A 19,698-nucleotide genomic window follows, 5' to 3' on the forward strand; every position below is an offset into this window, starting at 1 on the left:
CACTAAAAGCCACCAACTTAGAACTATGCTAGATTGGATCGACAAACAACCTAATAAAAGTCAGAATTAACCAAATTTAAATTACAATTCACATCAACAAGAAAAGACCTCAGATATAAATGGATAAATAAAGTAAGAAGAGAAAATAAATAAACTCAACAAATATCAACCTTCATAAATGTCATTTGACTAATTTTTGTTGTTTAACAAAAATTAATTATTAATTCCTCACATACTTCTCATAAAATTCAACAAATAATTCAGCAAATTTTATTAAATTATACAAGACAAATATTTCTTCTAACCGCTCCAATTAATCTTTTCCTTTTTAATATCTTATCCACCAAATGCCTTTTATATACAACTTAGCCAAAGAACAAGTTTATATATAAAATAAAATTAGTTCAAAACTCTAAAATTAGAAAAAGACAATTAGCTCAAATATCACAAAGTGTAGTGTCAAAAACAAAGTTAAACCAAACTATATGGGCGTTATACAAATTTATACAAATTACAAGGGGAGTATATGAAAAGAATACTCACGCGGCGCAAAAACAGTGGCAATATCGTGATTATGTGAACAAATAAGGGTAATTAATGAAGAGTCCTTCTGTATATGTTTGCCATTGTAGTTAACGGACGAACACCAGGGGCTCCGGTGCTTTGGCAGACATCAAACCTCAGTGTCGGAAAGAGACCCTCCTACTTGTCCCCTACCCGACCCCCCACCCACCCACCCCACTTAACCTACCACCCAACAAACAGAAATCAAAGAAGCTGTGTATTGATGTGTGGGAGTTATGGTGAAAGCATAACAGCAGTGAAATTGATTGAATAGGTGAGGGTTTCAAAGTGTTTGCCCTAATTTTTCTTGAGTTTTATTTGGGTTAATCATGATCAGTTTATGTTTTTGTGTAATGGGTCATGTTTAGTTTCAGTATTAGAGTTGATTTTTGTGAAAAAAAAAAAAACTGTCTTTTTAGTTTTTAGGGGTTTAACTGATATGGGGTTTTGGTGAAAGTTGAGTTTTTTTTTGGGTAAATTGTGTTTGTTGGATAGTAATGTACTGTTTCATTTATTGATAAAGTTAGGGTAAACTAGTAGGATCGTCATACTAAAAGTAGCAACATTTGCTGTGGTGGAGTCTTTGTTATTCATTTGAATGTTGAATTAATTTCTTTTTACTTGCTTAGTTTCGATTTGTTTGTCTTGCTTTCATTTTTAGTATGTTTAAAAAAAGAATGTTGATTACCCATTTTAGCAATTCTTTATTCAACTTTCTAACTTTCCACATGACATGTTAAGACCATGAGATTGAAGGACATTTTTTGTATTCTATGTATCTTTAGTTTAAGACAACAAGTTTAAAAAATCTTCTTTAGTTTCTTAAACTTCATGCCAAGTCAAATTCAGACAAACAAATTGAAAAGGAGAGAGTAGTTAAGAGTTTAAGCTTTGTTCATCTGTTTGTAATTGATACTCATGTTTGTTTAGAATATCACGAGTGTGTACTTAATTGATGCTTCATTCAGTAGTGAGCATGAACACCTAACTGTGCTCAAATTGTTGTAACTTTTATTTATGGCGAGGTGTCGTGAAGGAGTCAATGTGAACTAGATGTTAAACTTTACTTGGGGATTGTTACAGCTAACACGACCTTTTCTTGTTACTTTTTTCCTTGGTTGTTTATTAAAAGAAGCTACTTTTTATTTGACAGGTTCAAGTGGTTCTGCAGGTTTAGGTAGATGGCGTGGACGGAAAAAGATGTCGAGAATGGAAAAGAAAGTGACTCACTTGGTAACAATGGTTTTCTGAAGGGAGGCCAATCTTCTTCTGGTTCCAAAGGTTCTCCTGGTAGAATAAGTCATGTAAAGAAGATTTTTGAAGACAAGGATGCCATCACTTACGCAAATATTCTTCGCTCTAGGAACAAGTTTGTTGATGCACTTGCAATCTATGAGAGTGTGTTGCAGAAGGATAGCGAGAGTATTGAGTCTCTGATTGGCAAAGGTATTTGCCTGCAGATGCAAAATATGGGGAGGCTTGCTTTTGAAAGTTTTTCTGAAGCCATCAAAGTGGACCCACAAAATGCATGTGCCCTCACCCATTGTGGAATTTTGTACAAAGATGAGGGTCGCCTGGTCGAGGCTGCTGAGGTATGTGCATGGAGTTATTTTTACTGATATTAACAATAGTCATCTGATCACATTTAGTGGTATCCAATAATAATGATCACATTGGAGATGTTATTGGGGAGAGGTGATTAGACAGGACATGACACAGTTGCGTCTTACTTATAACATGACCTTAGATAGGAAGGTGTGGAGGACACGAATAAGGCTAGAAAATTAATAGGCAGGAGTGCGTCCATACTAGTAGGTTGGAATGGATTGTCTTGTTGCCTTACCAGTAGTCATAAAACTACGCTTGTAGTTTCTTGCTCTTCGATTTCTGTTGATATCTGTTGTTTTGTTTAGTTCGATCATAGTATTATTTGTTGTAATACTTTTCTACTACTATGTTATTTTTGTTACTAGCTCTCGTCTCTTTTTTTTTTGATGAAGTAAATGTTCCATTGAAGGCATCAAGAAGATGCAAATTAGTTACAAAAGTAGAAGCAAAAACAGTTGGTCTGCTGGCTCAAGTACAATTATGCTAAAACTAAGGAGCCAACAAAATTTGAAAAACTATCCAGGGAATCTACATAGGACAAATTAACCCAACCGTACAGACACATAAGGCATTCCGCTTTGAGAGAATGTAAAGGAGTTGATAGACCTTCAAAACATCTTCTGTTCCTTTCCCTCCAAATACTCCAAAAAATTGCTGCAGGTATCATCTTCCAAGTCTGTTTGATGGTGCTGTCAACTTTCCAGCAACACCAACTCTCATAAGCTTCTTTGATACTATGTGGCATGACCCAACTGAGTCCAAAAAGAGAGTAAAACATGTTCCACAATTTTGCTGTAACAGTACAATGCAGAAAAAGGTGCCTATTGCTCTCTGCTGCTTCTGACATAAGTAGCATCCATTCACAATGATGCGTTTCCTTTTATAGAGGTTGTCTTGAGTTAGGCATGCTTCATATAGTGCAGTCCAGCAAAAACAGACGATCTTGGGCGGTAGCTTGATTTTCCAAATTAATTTTTGTGAGAAATATAGGAAAAGAATATTATTGAATTGTTGTTGTGTACATTATTACATTGAGACCCTATTTATAGACCCTAGAATACAATCCTTTACCAAGTAGGATACTATTTAGTATTCCTATTTCTATTTCTATTACTATTCCTATTCTAATAGGATTGTATAAACCTATTCCTATTCTAATAGAATTGTATAAACATATTCTTATTCTAATAGGATTGTATAAACCTATTCCTATTCTAACACTCCCCCTCAAGCTAGTGCATACAATTCATGTACCTAGCTTGTTACAAATGTAATTAACACGAGGACTGATGAGGGGCTTGGTGAAATCTGCAAGTTGATCACTCGACTTCACAAAATTGACAATCAATCTCAATGTGCTTGGTATTCTCATGAAATACTGAATTTGATGCATAATGCCGATAAAACACAGAGTGATAAAATTACAGTGTTGGAACTTTCCAAACCAAACTTGCAAAGACTGTTTCAGACCATAGAGTGACTTACGTAATCAACATACAAGGCTACTAAACTCCCCCTGAGCAACAAAATTAGGTGGTTGCTCCATATAGACTTCTTCACAATGCAACGGTCGTAAGTGCTCAAAATCTAGTGTAAAGTATATGGATCATGTTGGAATCACTAGACGAGTTGATATCAGACAAGTCACCGAAAAACTAGCCAGAACATGCTCATATGCCGGAGTATTAGATTTGATGGCTAAAAGTGGTCACAATCTAAGAAATAAAATTATATGGGTAGAGTCGGAATGATGTCACAACCCAACTAGAAAATATAAATTATATAGGATAGTTTGAATTTATGGAACGACCCCATTGAAAAAGAGAAATAATATGGGTAGGGTCAGAATGTTGGCACGACCCTACTGAAAAAGAAACGGGTAGGGTTGGAATGATGGCACAACCCTACGCAAATCAGATTTGAGGAGTCACCGGAAAGACGAATGGAACTATGCAAATCAAATCTGAGGAGTCACTGAAAAGACACATGATGCTATGCAACTCAGATATGAGAAAATAGTTCGAAAAAATCCACGGTACTACACAAATTAAATATGAAAAGTAGTCCGAAAAGATGCACGGTGCTACACAAATAAGATATGCAAAAAAGGTAGTCACCGGAAGGATGTCACGGTGCTACACAAATTATATATGAAAAAGTAGTCACTGGAATGATGACACAGTGCTACACAAAAAAGTAGACACCAGAATGATGGCACGGTGCTACAAAAATTAAATATGAAAAAGTAGTCACCGGAATGATAGCACGGTGCTACACAAATTAGATATAAGAAAATAGTCACCGGATAGATACACGGTGACCCAACTTTTGTTAACATAATCATTGGCCAGACGGGCAGCATCTATGGGTGCCACCCGCCGGCAGCGGAAGCTCTTTAATTCTCTACCAAGTTCGTAGAGGCTCTGATACCATGTGAGAAATATAGGAAAAGAATATTATTGAATTGTTGTTGTGTACATTATTACATTGAGACCCTAGAATACAATCCTTTACCAAGTAGGATACTATTTAGTATTCCTATTTCTATTTCTATTACTATTCCTATTCTAATAGGATTGTATAAACCTATTCCTATTCTAATAGAATTGTATAAACATATTCTTATTCTAATAGGATTGTATAAACCTATTCCTATTCTAACCATGGCCAGTGGTCAGTGACTGCATTAAATACTCTTGACTGCTTGTAGGCTGCACTCACTGTGTAATTCCCGTCTCCTGTAGTACCCCATTTGAACTGATCTGTTGCCTGAGTGTTGAGAGAGAAACTCTGTAGAGTCTGTAGTAGTTTGATCAGGTCATTAAACTCCCAATCCTGCATATTCCTTCTAAACATAATGCTCCAGGTTGTTCCATCTCTATTTTGAGAAATTGTTGAGTCTGGATCCCTAGCTAAGTTGAAAAGACTTGGATAATCATCCATCGGAACTGTGTTGCGAAGCCATTTGTCTTTCCAAAATCTGATATGAAGTCCATTCCCCACTGTGAAGTGCTTATGCTGAGAAAATTTCTCCCATAGCTTGCATATGTGTTTCCAGACTCCGACTCCATAAGGTGCTTTTGAAAGACTGGTGCACCAATGACTCTGTATCCCATGCTTTGCACTGACCACATCCTTCCATAAAACATGTTCCTCCTGTGTGTATCTCCATAACCATTTCATAAGTAGACACTAGTTCTCGTCTCTTGCACTTCCATTACGTCTTTTTCTAGACTGTTTTTTGTCTTGAGCCAAGGGTCTATCGAAACAACCTATCTACCTCACCTTAGTGGTAGAGGTAAGATCTGCATACACTCTACACTACCCAGACCCCACTTTGTAGAACTGCACTGGCATGATGTTGTTGTACATTCAATCTGTTATGGATATAGTGGAGCTTCTGATGTTAATAACTCATGATTCCTTGTTTTGATAGGTTTGACGGAAACAAACTGCAAGTGTGATAATCTCATCTTCTCTTTTTTTTTTTTTTTGGATAAACGGTGCATCATCCACAAAAGAGCATAAAGTAGATGCGTAGTTAGAAGGAAAGGAAAAAGTATTAACAAATGCACTAATGAATCCCTTTTCAGTGTCAATCTAAGACAAGGGACCTAACAAATCCAACAACTGATTAATGCTAATTACAATAGTCATATTAATCCAGCAAAAAGGATAAAGTAATCACTTTGTTTTGAGGGAGTGATTTGGAGTTGAGATTCCATCAAAACACCTCATATCCCTTTCATTCCATATGGATTAGAAGATAGCAGCAGGGATCATCCTCCAAATCCTTTTGATAGCTTTATAAACTCTCCACAAGCTCCAGTTCAAGTGTGCCTCTTTTATGGTCTCCGGCATGACCCATTTTAAAGCAAAAATACAGTAATGCATTATGGGTTCCAAGTGTGCCAAAAAAGATGTGCTTTTTTCACATGGCTAGCTACTAAAGGGGTGATTTTGACAGTAGAATATCTTAGAAAGCGGAAGGTTATTTGTGTTAGTTGGTGCTACATGTGTAAGGAGTCGGGTGAGACATGGATCATCTTCTTATACATTGCGGGCTAACCATGAGATTATTGTGGGATATGTTTAGGTGGTTTGGCACCCTTGGGCAATGCAAAATACTGTGAAAGAGTTGGAAGAGCGGGAGAAGGAGGAGAAGACGAAGGAACGTAGTCTAATTCTTTGGTACAACAACAACATATCCAGTTTAGTCCCACAAAGTGGGGTCTAGGGAAGGTAGAGTGTACATAGACCTTACCCTACCTCAGAGGTAAAGAGACTGATTCCAATAGACCCTTGGCTCAAGAAAAACAGTCCAAAGCAGTCCCAAAGTCTAATTTTTTTGTAGTTACTTTAATTTTGTATTGCATTGTATCCTTCTCATTGACACAAGAGACCTGTAAGAAGCTTGGAAGTAACTAGTAATAACTTATAGTAATATGCTTGCCGAGTAGCCAATGCTCTGTCAAATTTTTTGAAGGCAGAAATGATTAGAAGCAGGTGGGAAGAGATTTAAATTTGGAGAAAAATATGGTATCAATGAGAGTAGATGAATGCTTACCTTTTTAGCAGCAAATGAGTTGAAATATTATTTTAATTAGTTCAAAGATTTCAGATCTCCGACAAACTAGGCTGATAAATATCAAGCTAAAAGCTAGGTAGAAATAGTTGAATACAGAAATGGACTTCTGTTTTTGGTGAAGTGGAGTCTTAAAGGCCTTGAAGATAGAAATATGCATCAAGGCAATTTCAAAAAGAAAAGAATAGAAATGCACCAAGGAGTTCATTCTTATGGTGCTAATGTGACTGGATTTCGAAGTCTGCCTTGATGGAAGAGCTGGACAAAATTTGCTCTAGAGATGGTAAATTGACCTCTTATATGATCGTTTTGACAAGTTAATTTTTTTTGATACCGAGAAATTTGTTTGGATCCTCTCAAATCCCTCAACATTTGCCAAGTGAGCTGAGCCCTGGGGGCATCATTTTGACAAGGTTAATTCAAACTAAAAGATTTAGGAAGTGATCAGGATTAGATGGAATTCTGATTAAGCAAATGATCTAGCTTCATTAGTTTACTGCAAAAGTTTACATGAGTTGCTTTAAATTATTCTGGTGTTTTTTTCGTGACGAAATAACCACTGTTCGAAGCTATTAATCTTTTCATTTATAGTTCACTTAATTTTTATGTTGAATTTGAATCAGAAGCTTATCACTAATCAGAGCTCTCTTTTGCTTCATTTATAATTTCAGTTAATCTTTATCTTTAATTTGAATCAATGCAGTCCTATGAGAAAGCACTTAAAGCTGACCCCTCATATAAACCAGCAGCAGAATGCCTTGCAATTGTATTGACTGATATTGGAACCAGCCTGAAGCTTGCTGGCAACACTCAGGAGGGAATTCAAAAATATTATGAAGCTATCAAAATTGATTCACACTATGCGGTGATTAATTCCACTTTCCAGTGACCTTTTTTACTTTGCTTACCATGGCTTTATCACGGAAGCCCAAACTTTAACATGTTGTGTTGTATTTGCAGCCTGCTTACTATAACCTTGGCGTTGTATATTCAGAAATGATGCAATATGATATGGCCCTTAATTGCTATGAGAAGGCTGCACTGGAGCGGCCCATGTATGCTGAAGCTTATTGTAATATGGGTGTTATATTCAAAAATCGTGGGGATTTGGAGTCTGCAATTGCTTGTTATGAGAGGTTGCTTCAATGTTAAATTCAGTTTATTTGATTGAAGTTTGTATTTTATATGAGGTGGCTATATATGATTTGCAGTCTCCATCTGATTACTTTTATTTCTCGTTATGCTTATTCAGGTGTTTAGCTGTGTCCCCAAATTTTGAGATCGCAAAGAATAACATGGCAATTGCTCTGACTGATTTAGGCACAAAGGTAAATTAGTGTGTGAATAGTCCTAACTTCATTAAATGGCATTCAAATCCTTCAATGTGAAGACTTTTTACTAATTTAGCAGTTATTACTATCGCTATATCGGCTTCCTGTACTGTTAATCTGACAGTCCATATTGCAATTTCATAGTGAAGAGCATGGTAACCATGTTTAGAAGCATTTCACATTCACTTTCTGCCTTATAGTTCACATATCTATCTTTTGCTTCTTGTTGAACATTAGAAGATATGTTTCAAGTTTATTAATTTAAGTATTTAATTTTATTTTTGTTCTAGATGAACATACTTCAAATTTTAAATGAGAAATCCATACAAATTTTGATAAGATTTTTTTCATACAATAAATTGGACACAATTGTTTTGAATCCTACAAGTGTTTGATTCAAATTGATACCACAACCAAATTCAGCCTTACGTTTCAAAGAAAAAATCCTTGCTTATTTCAAAGTCAAAAAAGCCATTGAAGGATAAATATTTTGAGTGGTGAGCATTTAGCAGATACTGCTTGCTATGAAGGCTGAAATATTATCTTAGCAGCATAAGAAGTTTCCAATTGACAACTCCCCGCCCCAATCCATTGGGAAAAAATGGAGGTTACCTTGAGGTGGAGGTTCTAATAAACATTATTGTTGAAGAATGAGAAAATCCCACATCGGTTAAAGAGATGGGTGGTCTCCTTATAAGATTTGGACAATCCTCCTCCCTTTGAACTAGCTTTTGGGGTGTGACTTAGGCCCAAGACCTAATTTAACAATGATCACGTTTTCAAGGGAACAAATATGAAGACATATGCTTGTTCTTATCTTTTATTAGCAGTTTTAAGTTTTAACAAATTAGATTTTTTCCTTCTTCATTATAATAAATCAAGTTACAGCTTTTCTGGTTTCTCAGGTCACTTCTTCTAGAACTTCCAAAATCTTGTCATGTTTACGAATTCTTGTTTTTTCTATTCAGGTTAAGTTGGAAGGAGACATCAACCAAGGTGTGGCATATTACAAGAAAGCTCTTTGCTATAACTGGCACTATGCTGATGCTATGTATAATCTGGGTGTTGCCTATGGTGAAATGCTGAAATTTGACATGGTAATTTTGTGCTCAAGTCCCTCCACTTTCACTCTAATATGACAACATTTTAGAATAATATGTGCTCTTGCAGTTGACATAAGGGCTGTGTAGCATAATGCAGTAATAGGATTGTTGAGTTATCAGCTATGAAGTTGTTGGTTAGTTTTGTGGGGTATCTAGATCAACATTGAAGAGCCACATTTTTCAGGGATTGCACTTATTTCTGCAGCCCACAATGGCTGAGGTTCACTCTCTACTATTTCCTCTGTCCCAATTTATGTGGCACACTTCTCTTTAGTCTATCCCAAAGGCCAAAACGAATGACCACTTCTTGTGTTTAGAAATCATATAACTTTATAATCCCTATTTTTCCCTTTAATGAGATGATTTATAGTCACAAATGTCTATGGCTTGTTTTAGACCACTAGTTTCAAAAGTCTCTTAAACTCTATGCGCCGTCAAACAAGGCCACTAAAATGGGACAGAGGGAGTACATAGATGTATAGTTTTCAGTACGTTTCCATTATCTTCTCTCTTTTTCCCCTCGTTCCACTCTTGTTAGTCATTTCTTCTCCTGGATGAGAAACTTATTCTTGTTGCTTCCATTGTGAAGGTGTTGATGATTTATTTTCATGTGCAGGCTATTGTGTTCTATGAACTTGCTTTCCACTTTAATCCTCATTGTGCTGAAGCATGCAACAATTTGGGAGTGATATACAAGGATAGGGACAACCTTGATAAAGCAGTTGAATGTTATCAGGCAATTATCTTGCACGTGTTTTTTTATATTTGGGTTGGCTGAGGATATAAATATTTTATTCAATTTGCAATTGCATGTTTCACAGATGGCTTTGTCAATCAAACCAAACTTCTCTCAGTCATTAAACAATCTCGGAGTAGTTTACACTGTTCAGGTGAACATTGATTGATATCTACTAGTGTCTGTGTAGCATTGTTATGTCCTGTCGTTAGTAACATCTTTCTTGATTGCTCGCAGGGTAAAATGGATGCTGCTGCTAGCATGATTGAGAAAGCTATCATTGCAAACCCAACATATGCAGAGGCATATAATAATTTAGGTCCTTATTCCACCTCTCTTTTATGTGTGTAAACTTACAGTCTGTTCTTGTTTCTCTATGCATCTCGTGTCTATTTCTTTCTCATCCCAGTTTCTCTATAATGTTGCTCTGCCTAGCCCCTCAGGAAAAAAAAGAGAAAGAAGAAAATTAACTATCCAGTTACACTTTTGGTTGTTATGGTACTACTTTCTCTAGAACATTATTTCCGAGATTTATAATGTAACTACTTGAAACATATAGGAAGCTTTCTCGTCGCATCGCTCGAGAAAATGATTGATTCGAGGTTATTGTCCCTGTATTTTATGGAATTACCTGTTTCCACTCTTCTGATGTTTTCATCCACAAATTTCTCATTAAGCCATCCAATTTTATTGATAAGTTCTTCCAAAGTGTTGGAGCCATCTTTTAGGTTGTTTATGCTGTCACATTTGTCTCAGTAATCCATTTAGTTGTGGAAAGTGATTAACCTTGCAGATGTATATTTTAAATCCTTGAAGAAGTATTACTCCTTAGGTTATTGGGATAATCAACTATTTGTTGGGAATTGTACAGGAGTTCTTTACAGGGATGCAGGCAATATATCCCTGGCCATTGAAGCATATGAGCAATGCCTCAAGATAGATCCTGATTCCCGAAATGCAGGCCAGGTATTGCCTATTCTCTTATGATTTTGGAAGTATCCTGACTTTTTCTGCAAGACCCTTCTTTTGATATAAATGCTGATCTTCAAAATATTTGTAACAATAGATGAATTCGATCATTAGATGCTACTTTTGATGGATGTTTAGCCTTGGCTACTTATCCTTTTTTTTTTTTTTTTTCTCAAAATAAAAAATAAAAAATAATTGTCAAATAGGATAAACTGTTATATTTCAAGTCCTTATAGACAAAAAATGAGAAGTTGGAATGCAATATATTTGAAAGTGAGTCAATGTCTGATAATCTCTTGACTATGCATATGAGAGGGGAATTTCTTACTTGACCAAAATGAGATGGCAATTTTTGCGTCTTCGTTTAGAAGTTTTTGGATTTGCTATACCTCCTTTCATGTATCTTTATTTTGTGTTCTGCAGAACCGGTTACTTGCCATGAACTACATTAATGAAGGAACTGATGACAAGTTATATGAGGCTCACAGGTTTTATTTACTTCTTTCTTGTGGGATCTATTGTATAATATATGATGCTGCAAGTGCTACCTTAGCATGGGAGAAAAAAGGGAAATTAACAAGTAGGGAAAAAGGATAAAGAAAGAATGGTGTGCATGCTGAGAGAGTAAGGAAGAATTTGAGGAAGTCTTCTTTGCACAGAAGATAGCCAATAGGCATAGTACTAATAACAATAGCCTTGTGAGATTTTTATCAAAGAAAATGCCAAAAGCATAATACGAATAACAACTATATTTTAACTTTTTAAGGACATGACTGACATATGAGTTTCCTTTGATTGTGCATTAAAAAGAATAGTATATATGTGGTCAATCTTACTCATCAACAAAATATATATATGTGGTCAATAATGTTTGCTGTATAATCTTGATGTTGATGTGTGATATGTACGATATGGTACCTAACATGGACATGGGAACCTTTATTGTAGTCTGCTTCACAGAATCACAGGTATCAACTTCCCCCTTTGCGACACTAAGTAACTACAGGGCTTGTGCCCATATAAACCTCTTTTAATCCATTTCATGAGATCAATCAGAAGTTCCATTAGATAGGAGAGAGTTAAACCACATAAATCTCATCTTTTCAGTTTCTCAGTAACTCCTTTTCCTATCTATACAGTGGGGAAGCCAGTGCTAACAATAGAACTCTAGTCCTATGTTATATGGACTTTTATATTTCACCCACTAGGTCAAATGCCAATATGATATGATTCTAATATAGGTAGGAATAGCTTGCAGTTTTTCTCTCCTTCCTGGTGCACTTTAGTGGTCTCTAGTGTGCACCCTTCGCTGGAATGGCAAAGGGATGATTGAGAAAGATGCAAACATATCGGACCTTAAGCTTATGAAGAATGGCAAGCAATCTGCACCTACCATTGGATTGGAAACACTGATAAGCAAGCTTCCACGGGTGACCCTAATGACCCATAGCTGGCACTCCCAAGTAAGAGTGGGAGTAAGGCTACCTCCCATCGGGAGGCCAGGGAGTTATGATGCAGCTATAGAATGTTCGTGTGACTGCATGTGCAGAGAGTGTTAAGCCAGTAACTACAGAACCAGATTCGCAAGTTGTAGATGGAACCGTGACTGGGTCGGAGAAGGTTATTGAGTTATTGGCGATTGATGAGGTCGGGACTGTGATCAATGGAGATACTCCACTAAACCCTAGTCCCCAAATGTTGGGGTTTGAGTCGACAAATGGAACAGTGACATCTGGTATTGTAACCCAGACCCCAATGGAGGAGGGCAAACTGAGGCTGGCTCTAATGGTGGATGGAATACTCTATTCACTGGGAACAAGCTCGCAGAGAAAGGTTTGAGTCTCAGAGAAACTCAAAACTGTCATAGAAAGACCGGTGGAGATGCACAACTTGCAGATGGCCTACACCAGGAGCTCGTGGAGACTGAAAAGGAGGTCAGGGCACAATTTGAAAAGTGGTCCTCAACTGAGGAGAGTGTTATTAGGAAAAAATACTGAGTTCAATGGCTGAAGTTGCGGGACCCAAATTCAGAGTACTCTTTTGCCAACATGAAAAGCAGGATTGCACAAAATAGAATTTTTCCAATTTGACTACTGAGTGTGGGACTCAAATACACGGTGAAAATAATATTGAAAAAGATGAATTCAACTTTTATAAGCAATGTCTTGGTTCTGATACTAGTTCCTTACCAACTTTACAAGCTGCATCTAATTGCCCCTGTTACATCGGAGGAGGTTCTTAAAGCTTTAAATGACATTGATGGAATGAAGTCCTCAGGCCACAATGGATTTAATGCTTGTTTCCTTGAAAAATCAAGGCCAGTTATAGACAGCAATGTTACTGATCCTGTATTGAAGTTCTTTGAGTCCATTATGCGGGTTTTTCTTGAATAAGGGCTGATCAGTCTCAACTTTCCTGATGGTTTTGTCAAATGGGTTTATGACTTGTGTCACTATTGTCTCTATGCAATTGTTGTTAATGGTATGCTCACAACCTTTCCTGCTAAGAGGGGATTAAGATAGGGTCATCTCCTCTCACCTTTCCTGCTAAGACAACATTACCTTACCATGCTTCTGAGGAGAAATCCTGATTTTAATTCACCCTAAATGTGAAAAGCTTAATATTATCCCACTAGGATTTGGTGATAACTTATTGCTGGTCTGCAAAGGGGATTAGATCTCTGTGATGAAACTGTTTGTTTGCTTCCAGAACTTTTCTGCAGCCTCTGGCCTCAAAGCCAATGTCAACAAAAGTTCTGTGTATTTTGGAGGACTTGACACTGCCACTAAGCAGAATATTCTTAACATGTTACACAATATACAAGGGATGCTTGCCTTTTAGGTATCTTGGTGTACCATTAAGCACTAAAAGGCTACTAATCTGGCAGAATTATCAGAGGGCTGCACTGAGTTGGGAGGATGATTGCAATGGATGGTCACTCATGTGAATAGAAGGAAGGCTATGGCAGAAATGTTCAGGATTGTTGTTGCTGGTTGTGTGTATTTTGTATGACAGGAGAAGAATGCAAGATTTCTCCAATGCCAGAGAAAGGGACCCTGAGTCAGTTACCAGAATGATTGTCCAAGAAACAGTCAAGAGAGAAAGCCTAAAGCCCAAGCTAGCTAGTAGAATTCATGCTCTTAATTTCTACCCTGGAGTTATTGGCATAGCATAGTGTTCTTTAGTTATTTTGTCTGCTGGACTCATGAGACTGTCCATAAGCCAGTTTCCCTTCGAGCTTTGTACATAACATCATTTTGGTTAATAAACCTCTTTATCACCAAAAACAAAAAAAGATAAAAGTGAGCTGGGGGACCTTTCTCTTTTTTCATGACCAAGAAATTATTCTGAGCAAACCCTTAGCACCAATCACAACCTTTGAAACTCAGGTTATTGGGGCCTCTCTTCTACCCACCCTTATCTACTTAAATACCAAGCTTAGTTCGAATGGCACAAGGCCCAACCCTGTGACCTAAGTCACAAGTCCCTCAACCTTCGCCACTTGAACTAATCCCTGGGGGTTTGACAACTTTTGTTTCAATGGTGACGCAAAATAACCTTACTGATGACCTAGTAAATATCTTCCTGTCTACCTGGAAAAAAGGTGATTGAAATAGAGGAAAAAACGGTAACTGGAGAAGGCTCAATGATCTCAACATTTTGAGGTTGAATTTTCCAAGTCTTACAATAAAGCTCACCCGCCCTCAAGTTTTTCATTAACTCTGTTGCTGTTAGCATTAACCCGTGGCCTGCTATAACTTTCAAGCGAAATGAGATAACAAGTTTCGTCCAGCAAGTGTTTAGCCTTGCATGTTTCTGGATTAGTCAGGAAGTGAGTTTCCTGGAAGAAGTGAGCCATCGTGTTCCAACTTTCATTAAATTTAGAAGACTACGGATAAGAATGTTTTCTTTGAGTTTTTCTACTACTTGATATGCCTGTACCTAAACATGACACTGTATTATTCCTATATTTTTCTTTTCGTCACTTGGTGCTTGGATTAATAGGACTTCCCCAAAATCCCATATATGACCTTATTAAAGATAATGGAAAAAAGCTTCAGGTGGCCTTTGTCATTATGATTAGTAATATACATGTACCTGTAGTTGGCTGTATTTTTGGTTTCGCTTCTGTTTCTGGATCTGTTAGTGCCTATCCTGACTGTAAGTTGCATAATGCAGAGACTGGGGTCGGCGTTTTATGAAATTATATCCACAGTACACTTCATGGGACAACTCAAAAGTTCCGGAAAGGCCACTTGTGATTGGATATGTCTCACCTGATTATTTTACTCACTCTGTTTCATACTTCATCGAAGCACCACTTGCCCATCATGATTACACAAACTACAAGGTGGTGGTTTATTCATCTGTTGTAAAGGTATTCTTTTCAATCCCCAATCGCTCATTTATCTTTTTTTTAAGACAGCTCTTAGTTTGCTGTTCGGATTATATCATTAAGACATTCTTTGGGCAAAATCACTAAGGCATGCTCTTATATGGTTCTTTGTTTGGAACTGCAGGCAGATGCAAAAACAAACAGGTTTAGGGACAAAGTCATGAAAAAGGGTGGTCTCTGGAGGGATATCTACGGGATTGATGAGAAAAAGGTATCCAGCATGATCAGAGAAGATAAAGTTGATATCATGGTTGAACTTACAGGCCATACAGCAAACAATAAACTGGGAACCATGGCTTGCCGACCTGCGCCTGTACAGGTAATCTTTATCTTATGTCCTAAACTTAATTGTTTCCGATTTCAATATTACTGCTCTGACTGAAGCCCAACTGCATCACATGAAATATGTCTGGCTTTTAAGGGAATGTTCTGGTCTTTCATTTTTATTTATTTTTTGATATTCTTTTAACGGGAAATGATTAAGCTGAGCTCGCATACAATGAGAAACTGGAATTTGGTGGTTCTTCTGTTTTCCTTTATTAGGCTTATTAATAATCCCAAGGGAATATCTCCTTTCATCATTTCTTGACTTTTATGCTTCCAAGAGCTTGATCAATGGAGATATATGTGTAGCATGGTGTTGCTATTACCAAGTTCATATTTCTAAAGAAGGTTTGGAGATTGGTGTGCATCATGTAATAAAAAGTCATGAGTGTGTATGCACTCGATAGCATTCCGAATTATGTTAGAGTGACTTTCGTCCATGCTAGCCTTGTAATTTCGTATGATTCAAATTGTGGATCTTATCGAGTAGAAGGAAAAATACGTACTTCATCTTCTTTGGTCATATGGCAATATATTTGTAAGATACATGGATAGCGGTGTTACTAGGAGAATTGCATGGGTGGTTCGAATTGTTATAAAACGGCTGTCCAGCAATTGCCTGTCAATTGAAAATTTTCATTTGAAATTGGTAAGCTAATTAGTTTATGAAGACATCTGAAGCCAAAGGTAAATCTTTTCCGAAATGGGATAGTTAGTTTTCATTTTACTGTCATTTTGGTTTTATGCTAATTCAACCACTCTTATTGAACGTCTGAAAAACATGTTTATGCTTTTAGTTATCAAAGCTTCCCTGCTATAAACGAAGTCTTAAACTAATCTACTTGCTATGACAGAATTTTTGAGCTGTTATTGCGCTGTCTCATGATTCTATATGTTTCTCCTGCTAGGTGACTTGGATTGGATACCCTAACACAACTGGTTTGCCCACTATTGATTATAGAATCACTGATGCTATGGCTGACCCTCCTAATGCAAAACAGAAGTAAGTGGGAGAAAGGTTTTTTTCATGTTGACCTTACCAAGTTGGATCTCACGACAATCTTGTGGCTAATCCTATAAATTTTATTGGCAGACACGTGGAAGAGTTGGTCCGATTGCCAAATAGCTTTCTTTGTTATACACCCTCTCCTGAAGCTGGGCCAGTGTGTCCAGCACCTGCTTTATCCAATGGCTTCGTTACATTTGGTAGCTTCAACAATCTTGCCAAGGTATTAATCCGGAAACAAGTGTCATTGAGAAGCGTGTGATGGGATTGTTTTTTGCTTTTTAAAGTTCAATTGTATTCATTCATTCATTGATAGCATTCTGTGGTTCTTTCTCCTTTTATTCATGCTGACTTGCTTTCAATACAGATAACACCGAAAGTTCTACAAGTTTGGGCAAGAATTCTATCTGCAGTTCCACATTCTCGGCTAATTGTTAAGTGCAAGCCTTTCTGTTGCGATAGTGTGAGGCAGAGATTTCTTTCTATTCTAGAGCAGTTGGGATTGGAGCCACAGAGAGTTGATCTTTTGCCCTTAATCCTTCTAAATCATGATCATATGCAAGCATATTCCCTCATGGACATTAGGTAATGCTTTTGCTCATGTGGCCTTATATTCAGCAATCTGTGTAAGCTTTTGATTTCATTTGTAAATTGTTCACAAGGCTGTCTTTTTCAGTTCCACTTCCAAATTTATGGGGTATCAAGCTTCACTTTGAAGATACCCAACGAATACAATGCTATTACTATCTCCATCTCTCTTCTTTCTCCTAGAAGATACCCAACGAATACAATACATATGCTCTTCTCATCTTACTCATATGTTATATCTAAATTAAAGTTCATGATCCCTTTGTTCACTAGTGTTTTCTTCACTGAAGTCAACTATTTCTTTGCATTATTATCAAATACAAACATACAAATTTGCTGCAAGACTGTCAACAGCAAGTCGCAACATAGCTTGTCATGGAAGCTGCAGAAACATTTCGTATTTGATAGATCCCTGTTCATCAAGAAACTAAATAGACCTCCTTTTGTAGCTTGGATACTTTTCCTTATGCTGGAACAACCACCACATGTGAATCACTATACATGGGAGTTCCTTGTGTCACTATGGGAGGTTCCGTACACGCTCACAATGTTGGTGTGAGTCTTCTTAAGACAGTCGGTAAGTATGTTTTTTTGATCTTGCTCTTATTAACTTGCTGTATATTACGAGCTCTTGTGCTTGCATTTGCCAATTGACCCCGAGAAATAAGTTTCAGGGGGAAATCATAAGTTTGTTCTAACACATTGTACAATTGGTGGGCAATTTTGCATTTTAGGGTTAGAAAACCTTGTGGCGAGGAATGAAGATGAGTACGTTGAGTCAGCTATACAGCTGGCTTCAGATGTTACATCTCTATCAAACTTGAGAATGAGTCTGCGAGAACTGATGTCAAAATCACCACTTTGTGACGGGGCCAAGTTCACCCGAAACATCGAGTCAATATATAGGAGTATGTGGCGCAGGTACTGTGATGGTGATGTGCCATCTCTGAGGCGTATGGAATTATTACAGCAGCAGCAGACAAAAATTGAGTCGGTGGTTCCAGAAGAGTCACCTGTTAATTCATTGGAAAGAACCATCACTTCTGCTCCTACAGGCGGGTCAATTAAAGAGAATGGATTCACTACGATACCAGCCTTGGTACTTAACTCTTCCACTAGTGAAGAAAATGGGGTGCAGTCAAATCAAAATGGTAATCATGGTAACCTGAGTTGAGAGTTAGTTGTTTGCTCTGTGAGTCTGTCCGTTAAGCAGTGGGGAATGATTGGTAATAGAAGCCAAGATTCAAGGACACAAGTCTTCAATAGCATGTCTGAAATGAGACCAAGCCTCTTGTATCATATAATTTACGGGGCGGTTATGCACTAAAATGAACGGCTGACATGGTTAATGTCTGCAGTCGTCTCTGTTGCGGAGTGTGCAGGCATAATTCTTTTTGCGGGGAAGAATGTTGGAAGGGCTAGTGAAATTATTATTTGTTCCAAAAAAAAATTAGAATTATAGTGTATTAGGATGTGGGTTGTACTAGTTATCTCTCTCTATGCTTGAGTTACAAGTTGGAATTTGTAGATTTGGATCATATTTCTAATGGAATGAATGATTTTTGTCTAAAGTTTTTTCTGTTCAGCTTTTAAGAATGTTATGTTCCAAAGGGAAACATGACATTGATCAAATTTAAGAAAATTGACATGTACTAATTAGTCATTTATATTCTCAAAAATTTATGGATTATTACACATGAAAAATTAAAAATATTTTGAATTCTTTTTTCGTGACCTCTAATTGCTTAAAAAAAGTGGTGTGAATCCTATAGAAGCTATGAATATTGTTCACTAGGTCATTACGAAAGGTCTAATACATGTGAAACTTAAGAAAATTTGAATTCTTATTTCCTCACCTTTAAAGGCTTATAAAGAATGGCGTAGACCCAATAGAACCTATGATATCGTTCACTAGGTATTGCAGATTCTTGAAATATTGGGTAAAAAAATTCGATCAATCAAAATCCCAAAAATTCATGTACTAATACACACTAAAATAAAAGAAAACTTATGACTCACAAAATTCGAGCTCAAATAAAGATGGTCACACATATTTTGAAAAATTTAACGAAGGATTCTGCAAAGGTTTCGCAAAGAAATCGTTCAAAAGCCATATGACCAAAATATTGATGGGCTAACATACGACAAATTGAAAGTTTGCCTAAATCCTGTAAATTGGCCCCTAAATGCTCAAAAATGACTTAGAAAATGGTGATATTGTACGTAGTGCTCCCCCAACTCCATACAAAGGGTTCCGTAGAAATGAGCTAATACAGACGAAAAAAAATCGCATAATCTAAAAGTTGGCTTGTCAATGCGAAAATATGCCTGAAAAAATATGGTGGGACTGTACATAACGCTTCCCCAACTCATTAAGGAGGTCCTCATAAAATTTATTTAGAAAATTATTTTGGGTGTTCTGAAGCGCCAGATCCATGAACTAATACACATGGAAAATCAAGAAAGCCACGTAATTTCTAAAAGTTGA

At 37.0% G+C, this 19,698-nt stretch overlaps 2 protein-coding genes across 2 annotated transcripts in view; one reads left to right on the top strand and one right to left on the bottom strand.

The window, feature by feature from the left end:
- Nucleotides 1–19,698, bottom strand: part of LOC125824334 (uncharacterized) — a 185,237-nt gene that overhangs the window by 54,731 nt on the left and 110,808 nt on the right. The window lies entirely within an intron of this gene.
- Nucleotides 651–18,778, top strand: LOC125824350 (probable UDP-N-acetylglucosamine--peptide N-acetylglucosaminyltransferase SPINDLY). The gene is made up of 18 exons (XM_049503718.1): nucleotides 651–838; nucleotides 1,718–2,156; nucleotides 7,461–7,622; nucleotides 7,718–7,893; nucleotides 8,010–8,085; nucleotides 9,057–9,185; nucleotides 9,808–9,927; nucleotides 10,013–10,081; nucleotides 10,165–10,246; nucleotides 10,799–10,893; nucleotides 11,320–11,384; nucleotides 15,076–15,274; nucleotides 15,417–15,611; nucleotides 16,525–16,619; nucleotides 16,710–16,845; nucleotides 16,990–17,207; nucleotides 17,660–17,787; nucleotides 17,945–18,778. The coding sequence occupies exons 2-18, from the start codon at nucleotides 1,746–1,748 to the stop codon at nucleotides 18,382–18,384; spliced, it is 2,796 nt and encodes a 931-aa protein (XP_049359675.1). The 5' UTR covers nucleotides 651–838; nucleotides 1,718–1,745; the 3' UTR covers nucleotides 18,385–18,778.

This window comes from Solanum verrucosum, unplaced genomic scaffold, assembly GCF_900185275.1.
Source record: "Solanum verrucosum unplaced genomic scaffold, falcon-dt-bn FXZP01000125.1, whole genome shotgun sequence".
In the NCBI taxonomy this organism is placed as follows: Eukaryota; Viridiplantae; Streptophyta; class Magnoliopsida; order Solanales; family Solanaceae; genus Solanum; species Solanum verrucosum.

Coding starts and splice junctions, on each gene's coding strand:
- LOC125824350 (XM_049503718.1), top strand. CDS start 1,746: ATGGCGTGGACGGAAAAAGATGTCGAGAATGGAAAAGAAAGTGACTCA. Junction 9,186..9,807: donor AAATGCTGAAATTTGACATG/GTAATTTTGTGC, acceptor TTTCATGTGCAG/GCTATTGTGTTCTATGAACT. Junction 10,247..10,798: donor AGAGGCATATAATAATTTAG/GTCCTTATTCCA, acceptor GGAATTGTACAG/GAGTTCTTTACAGGGATGCA.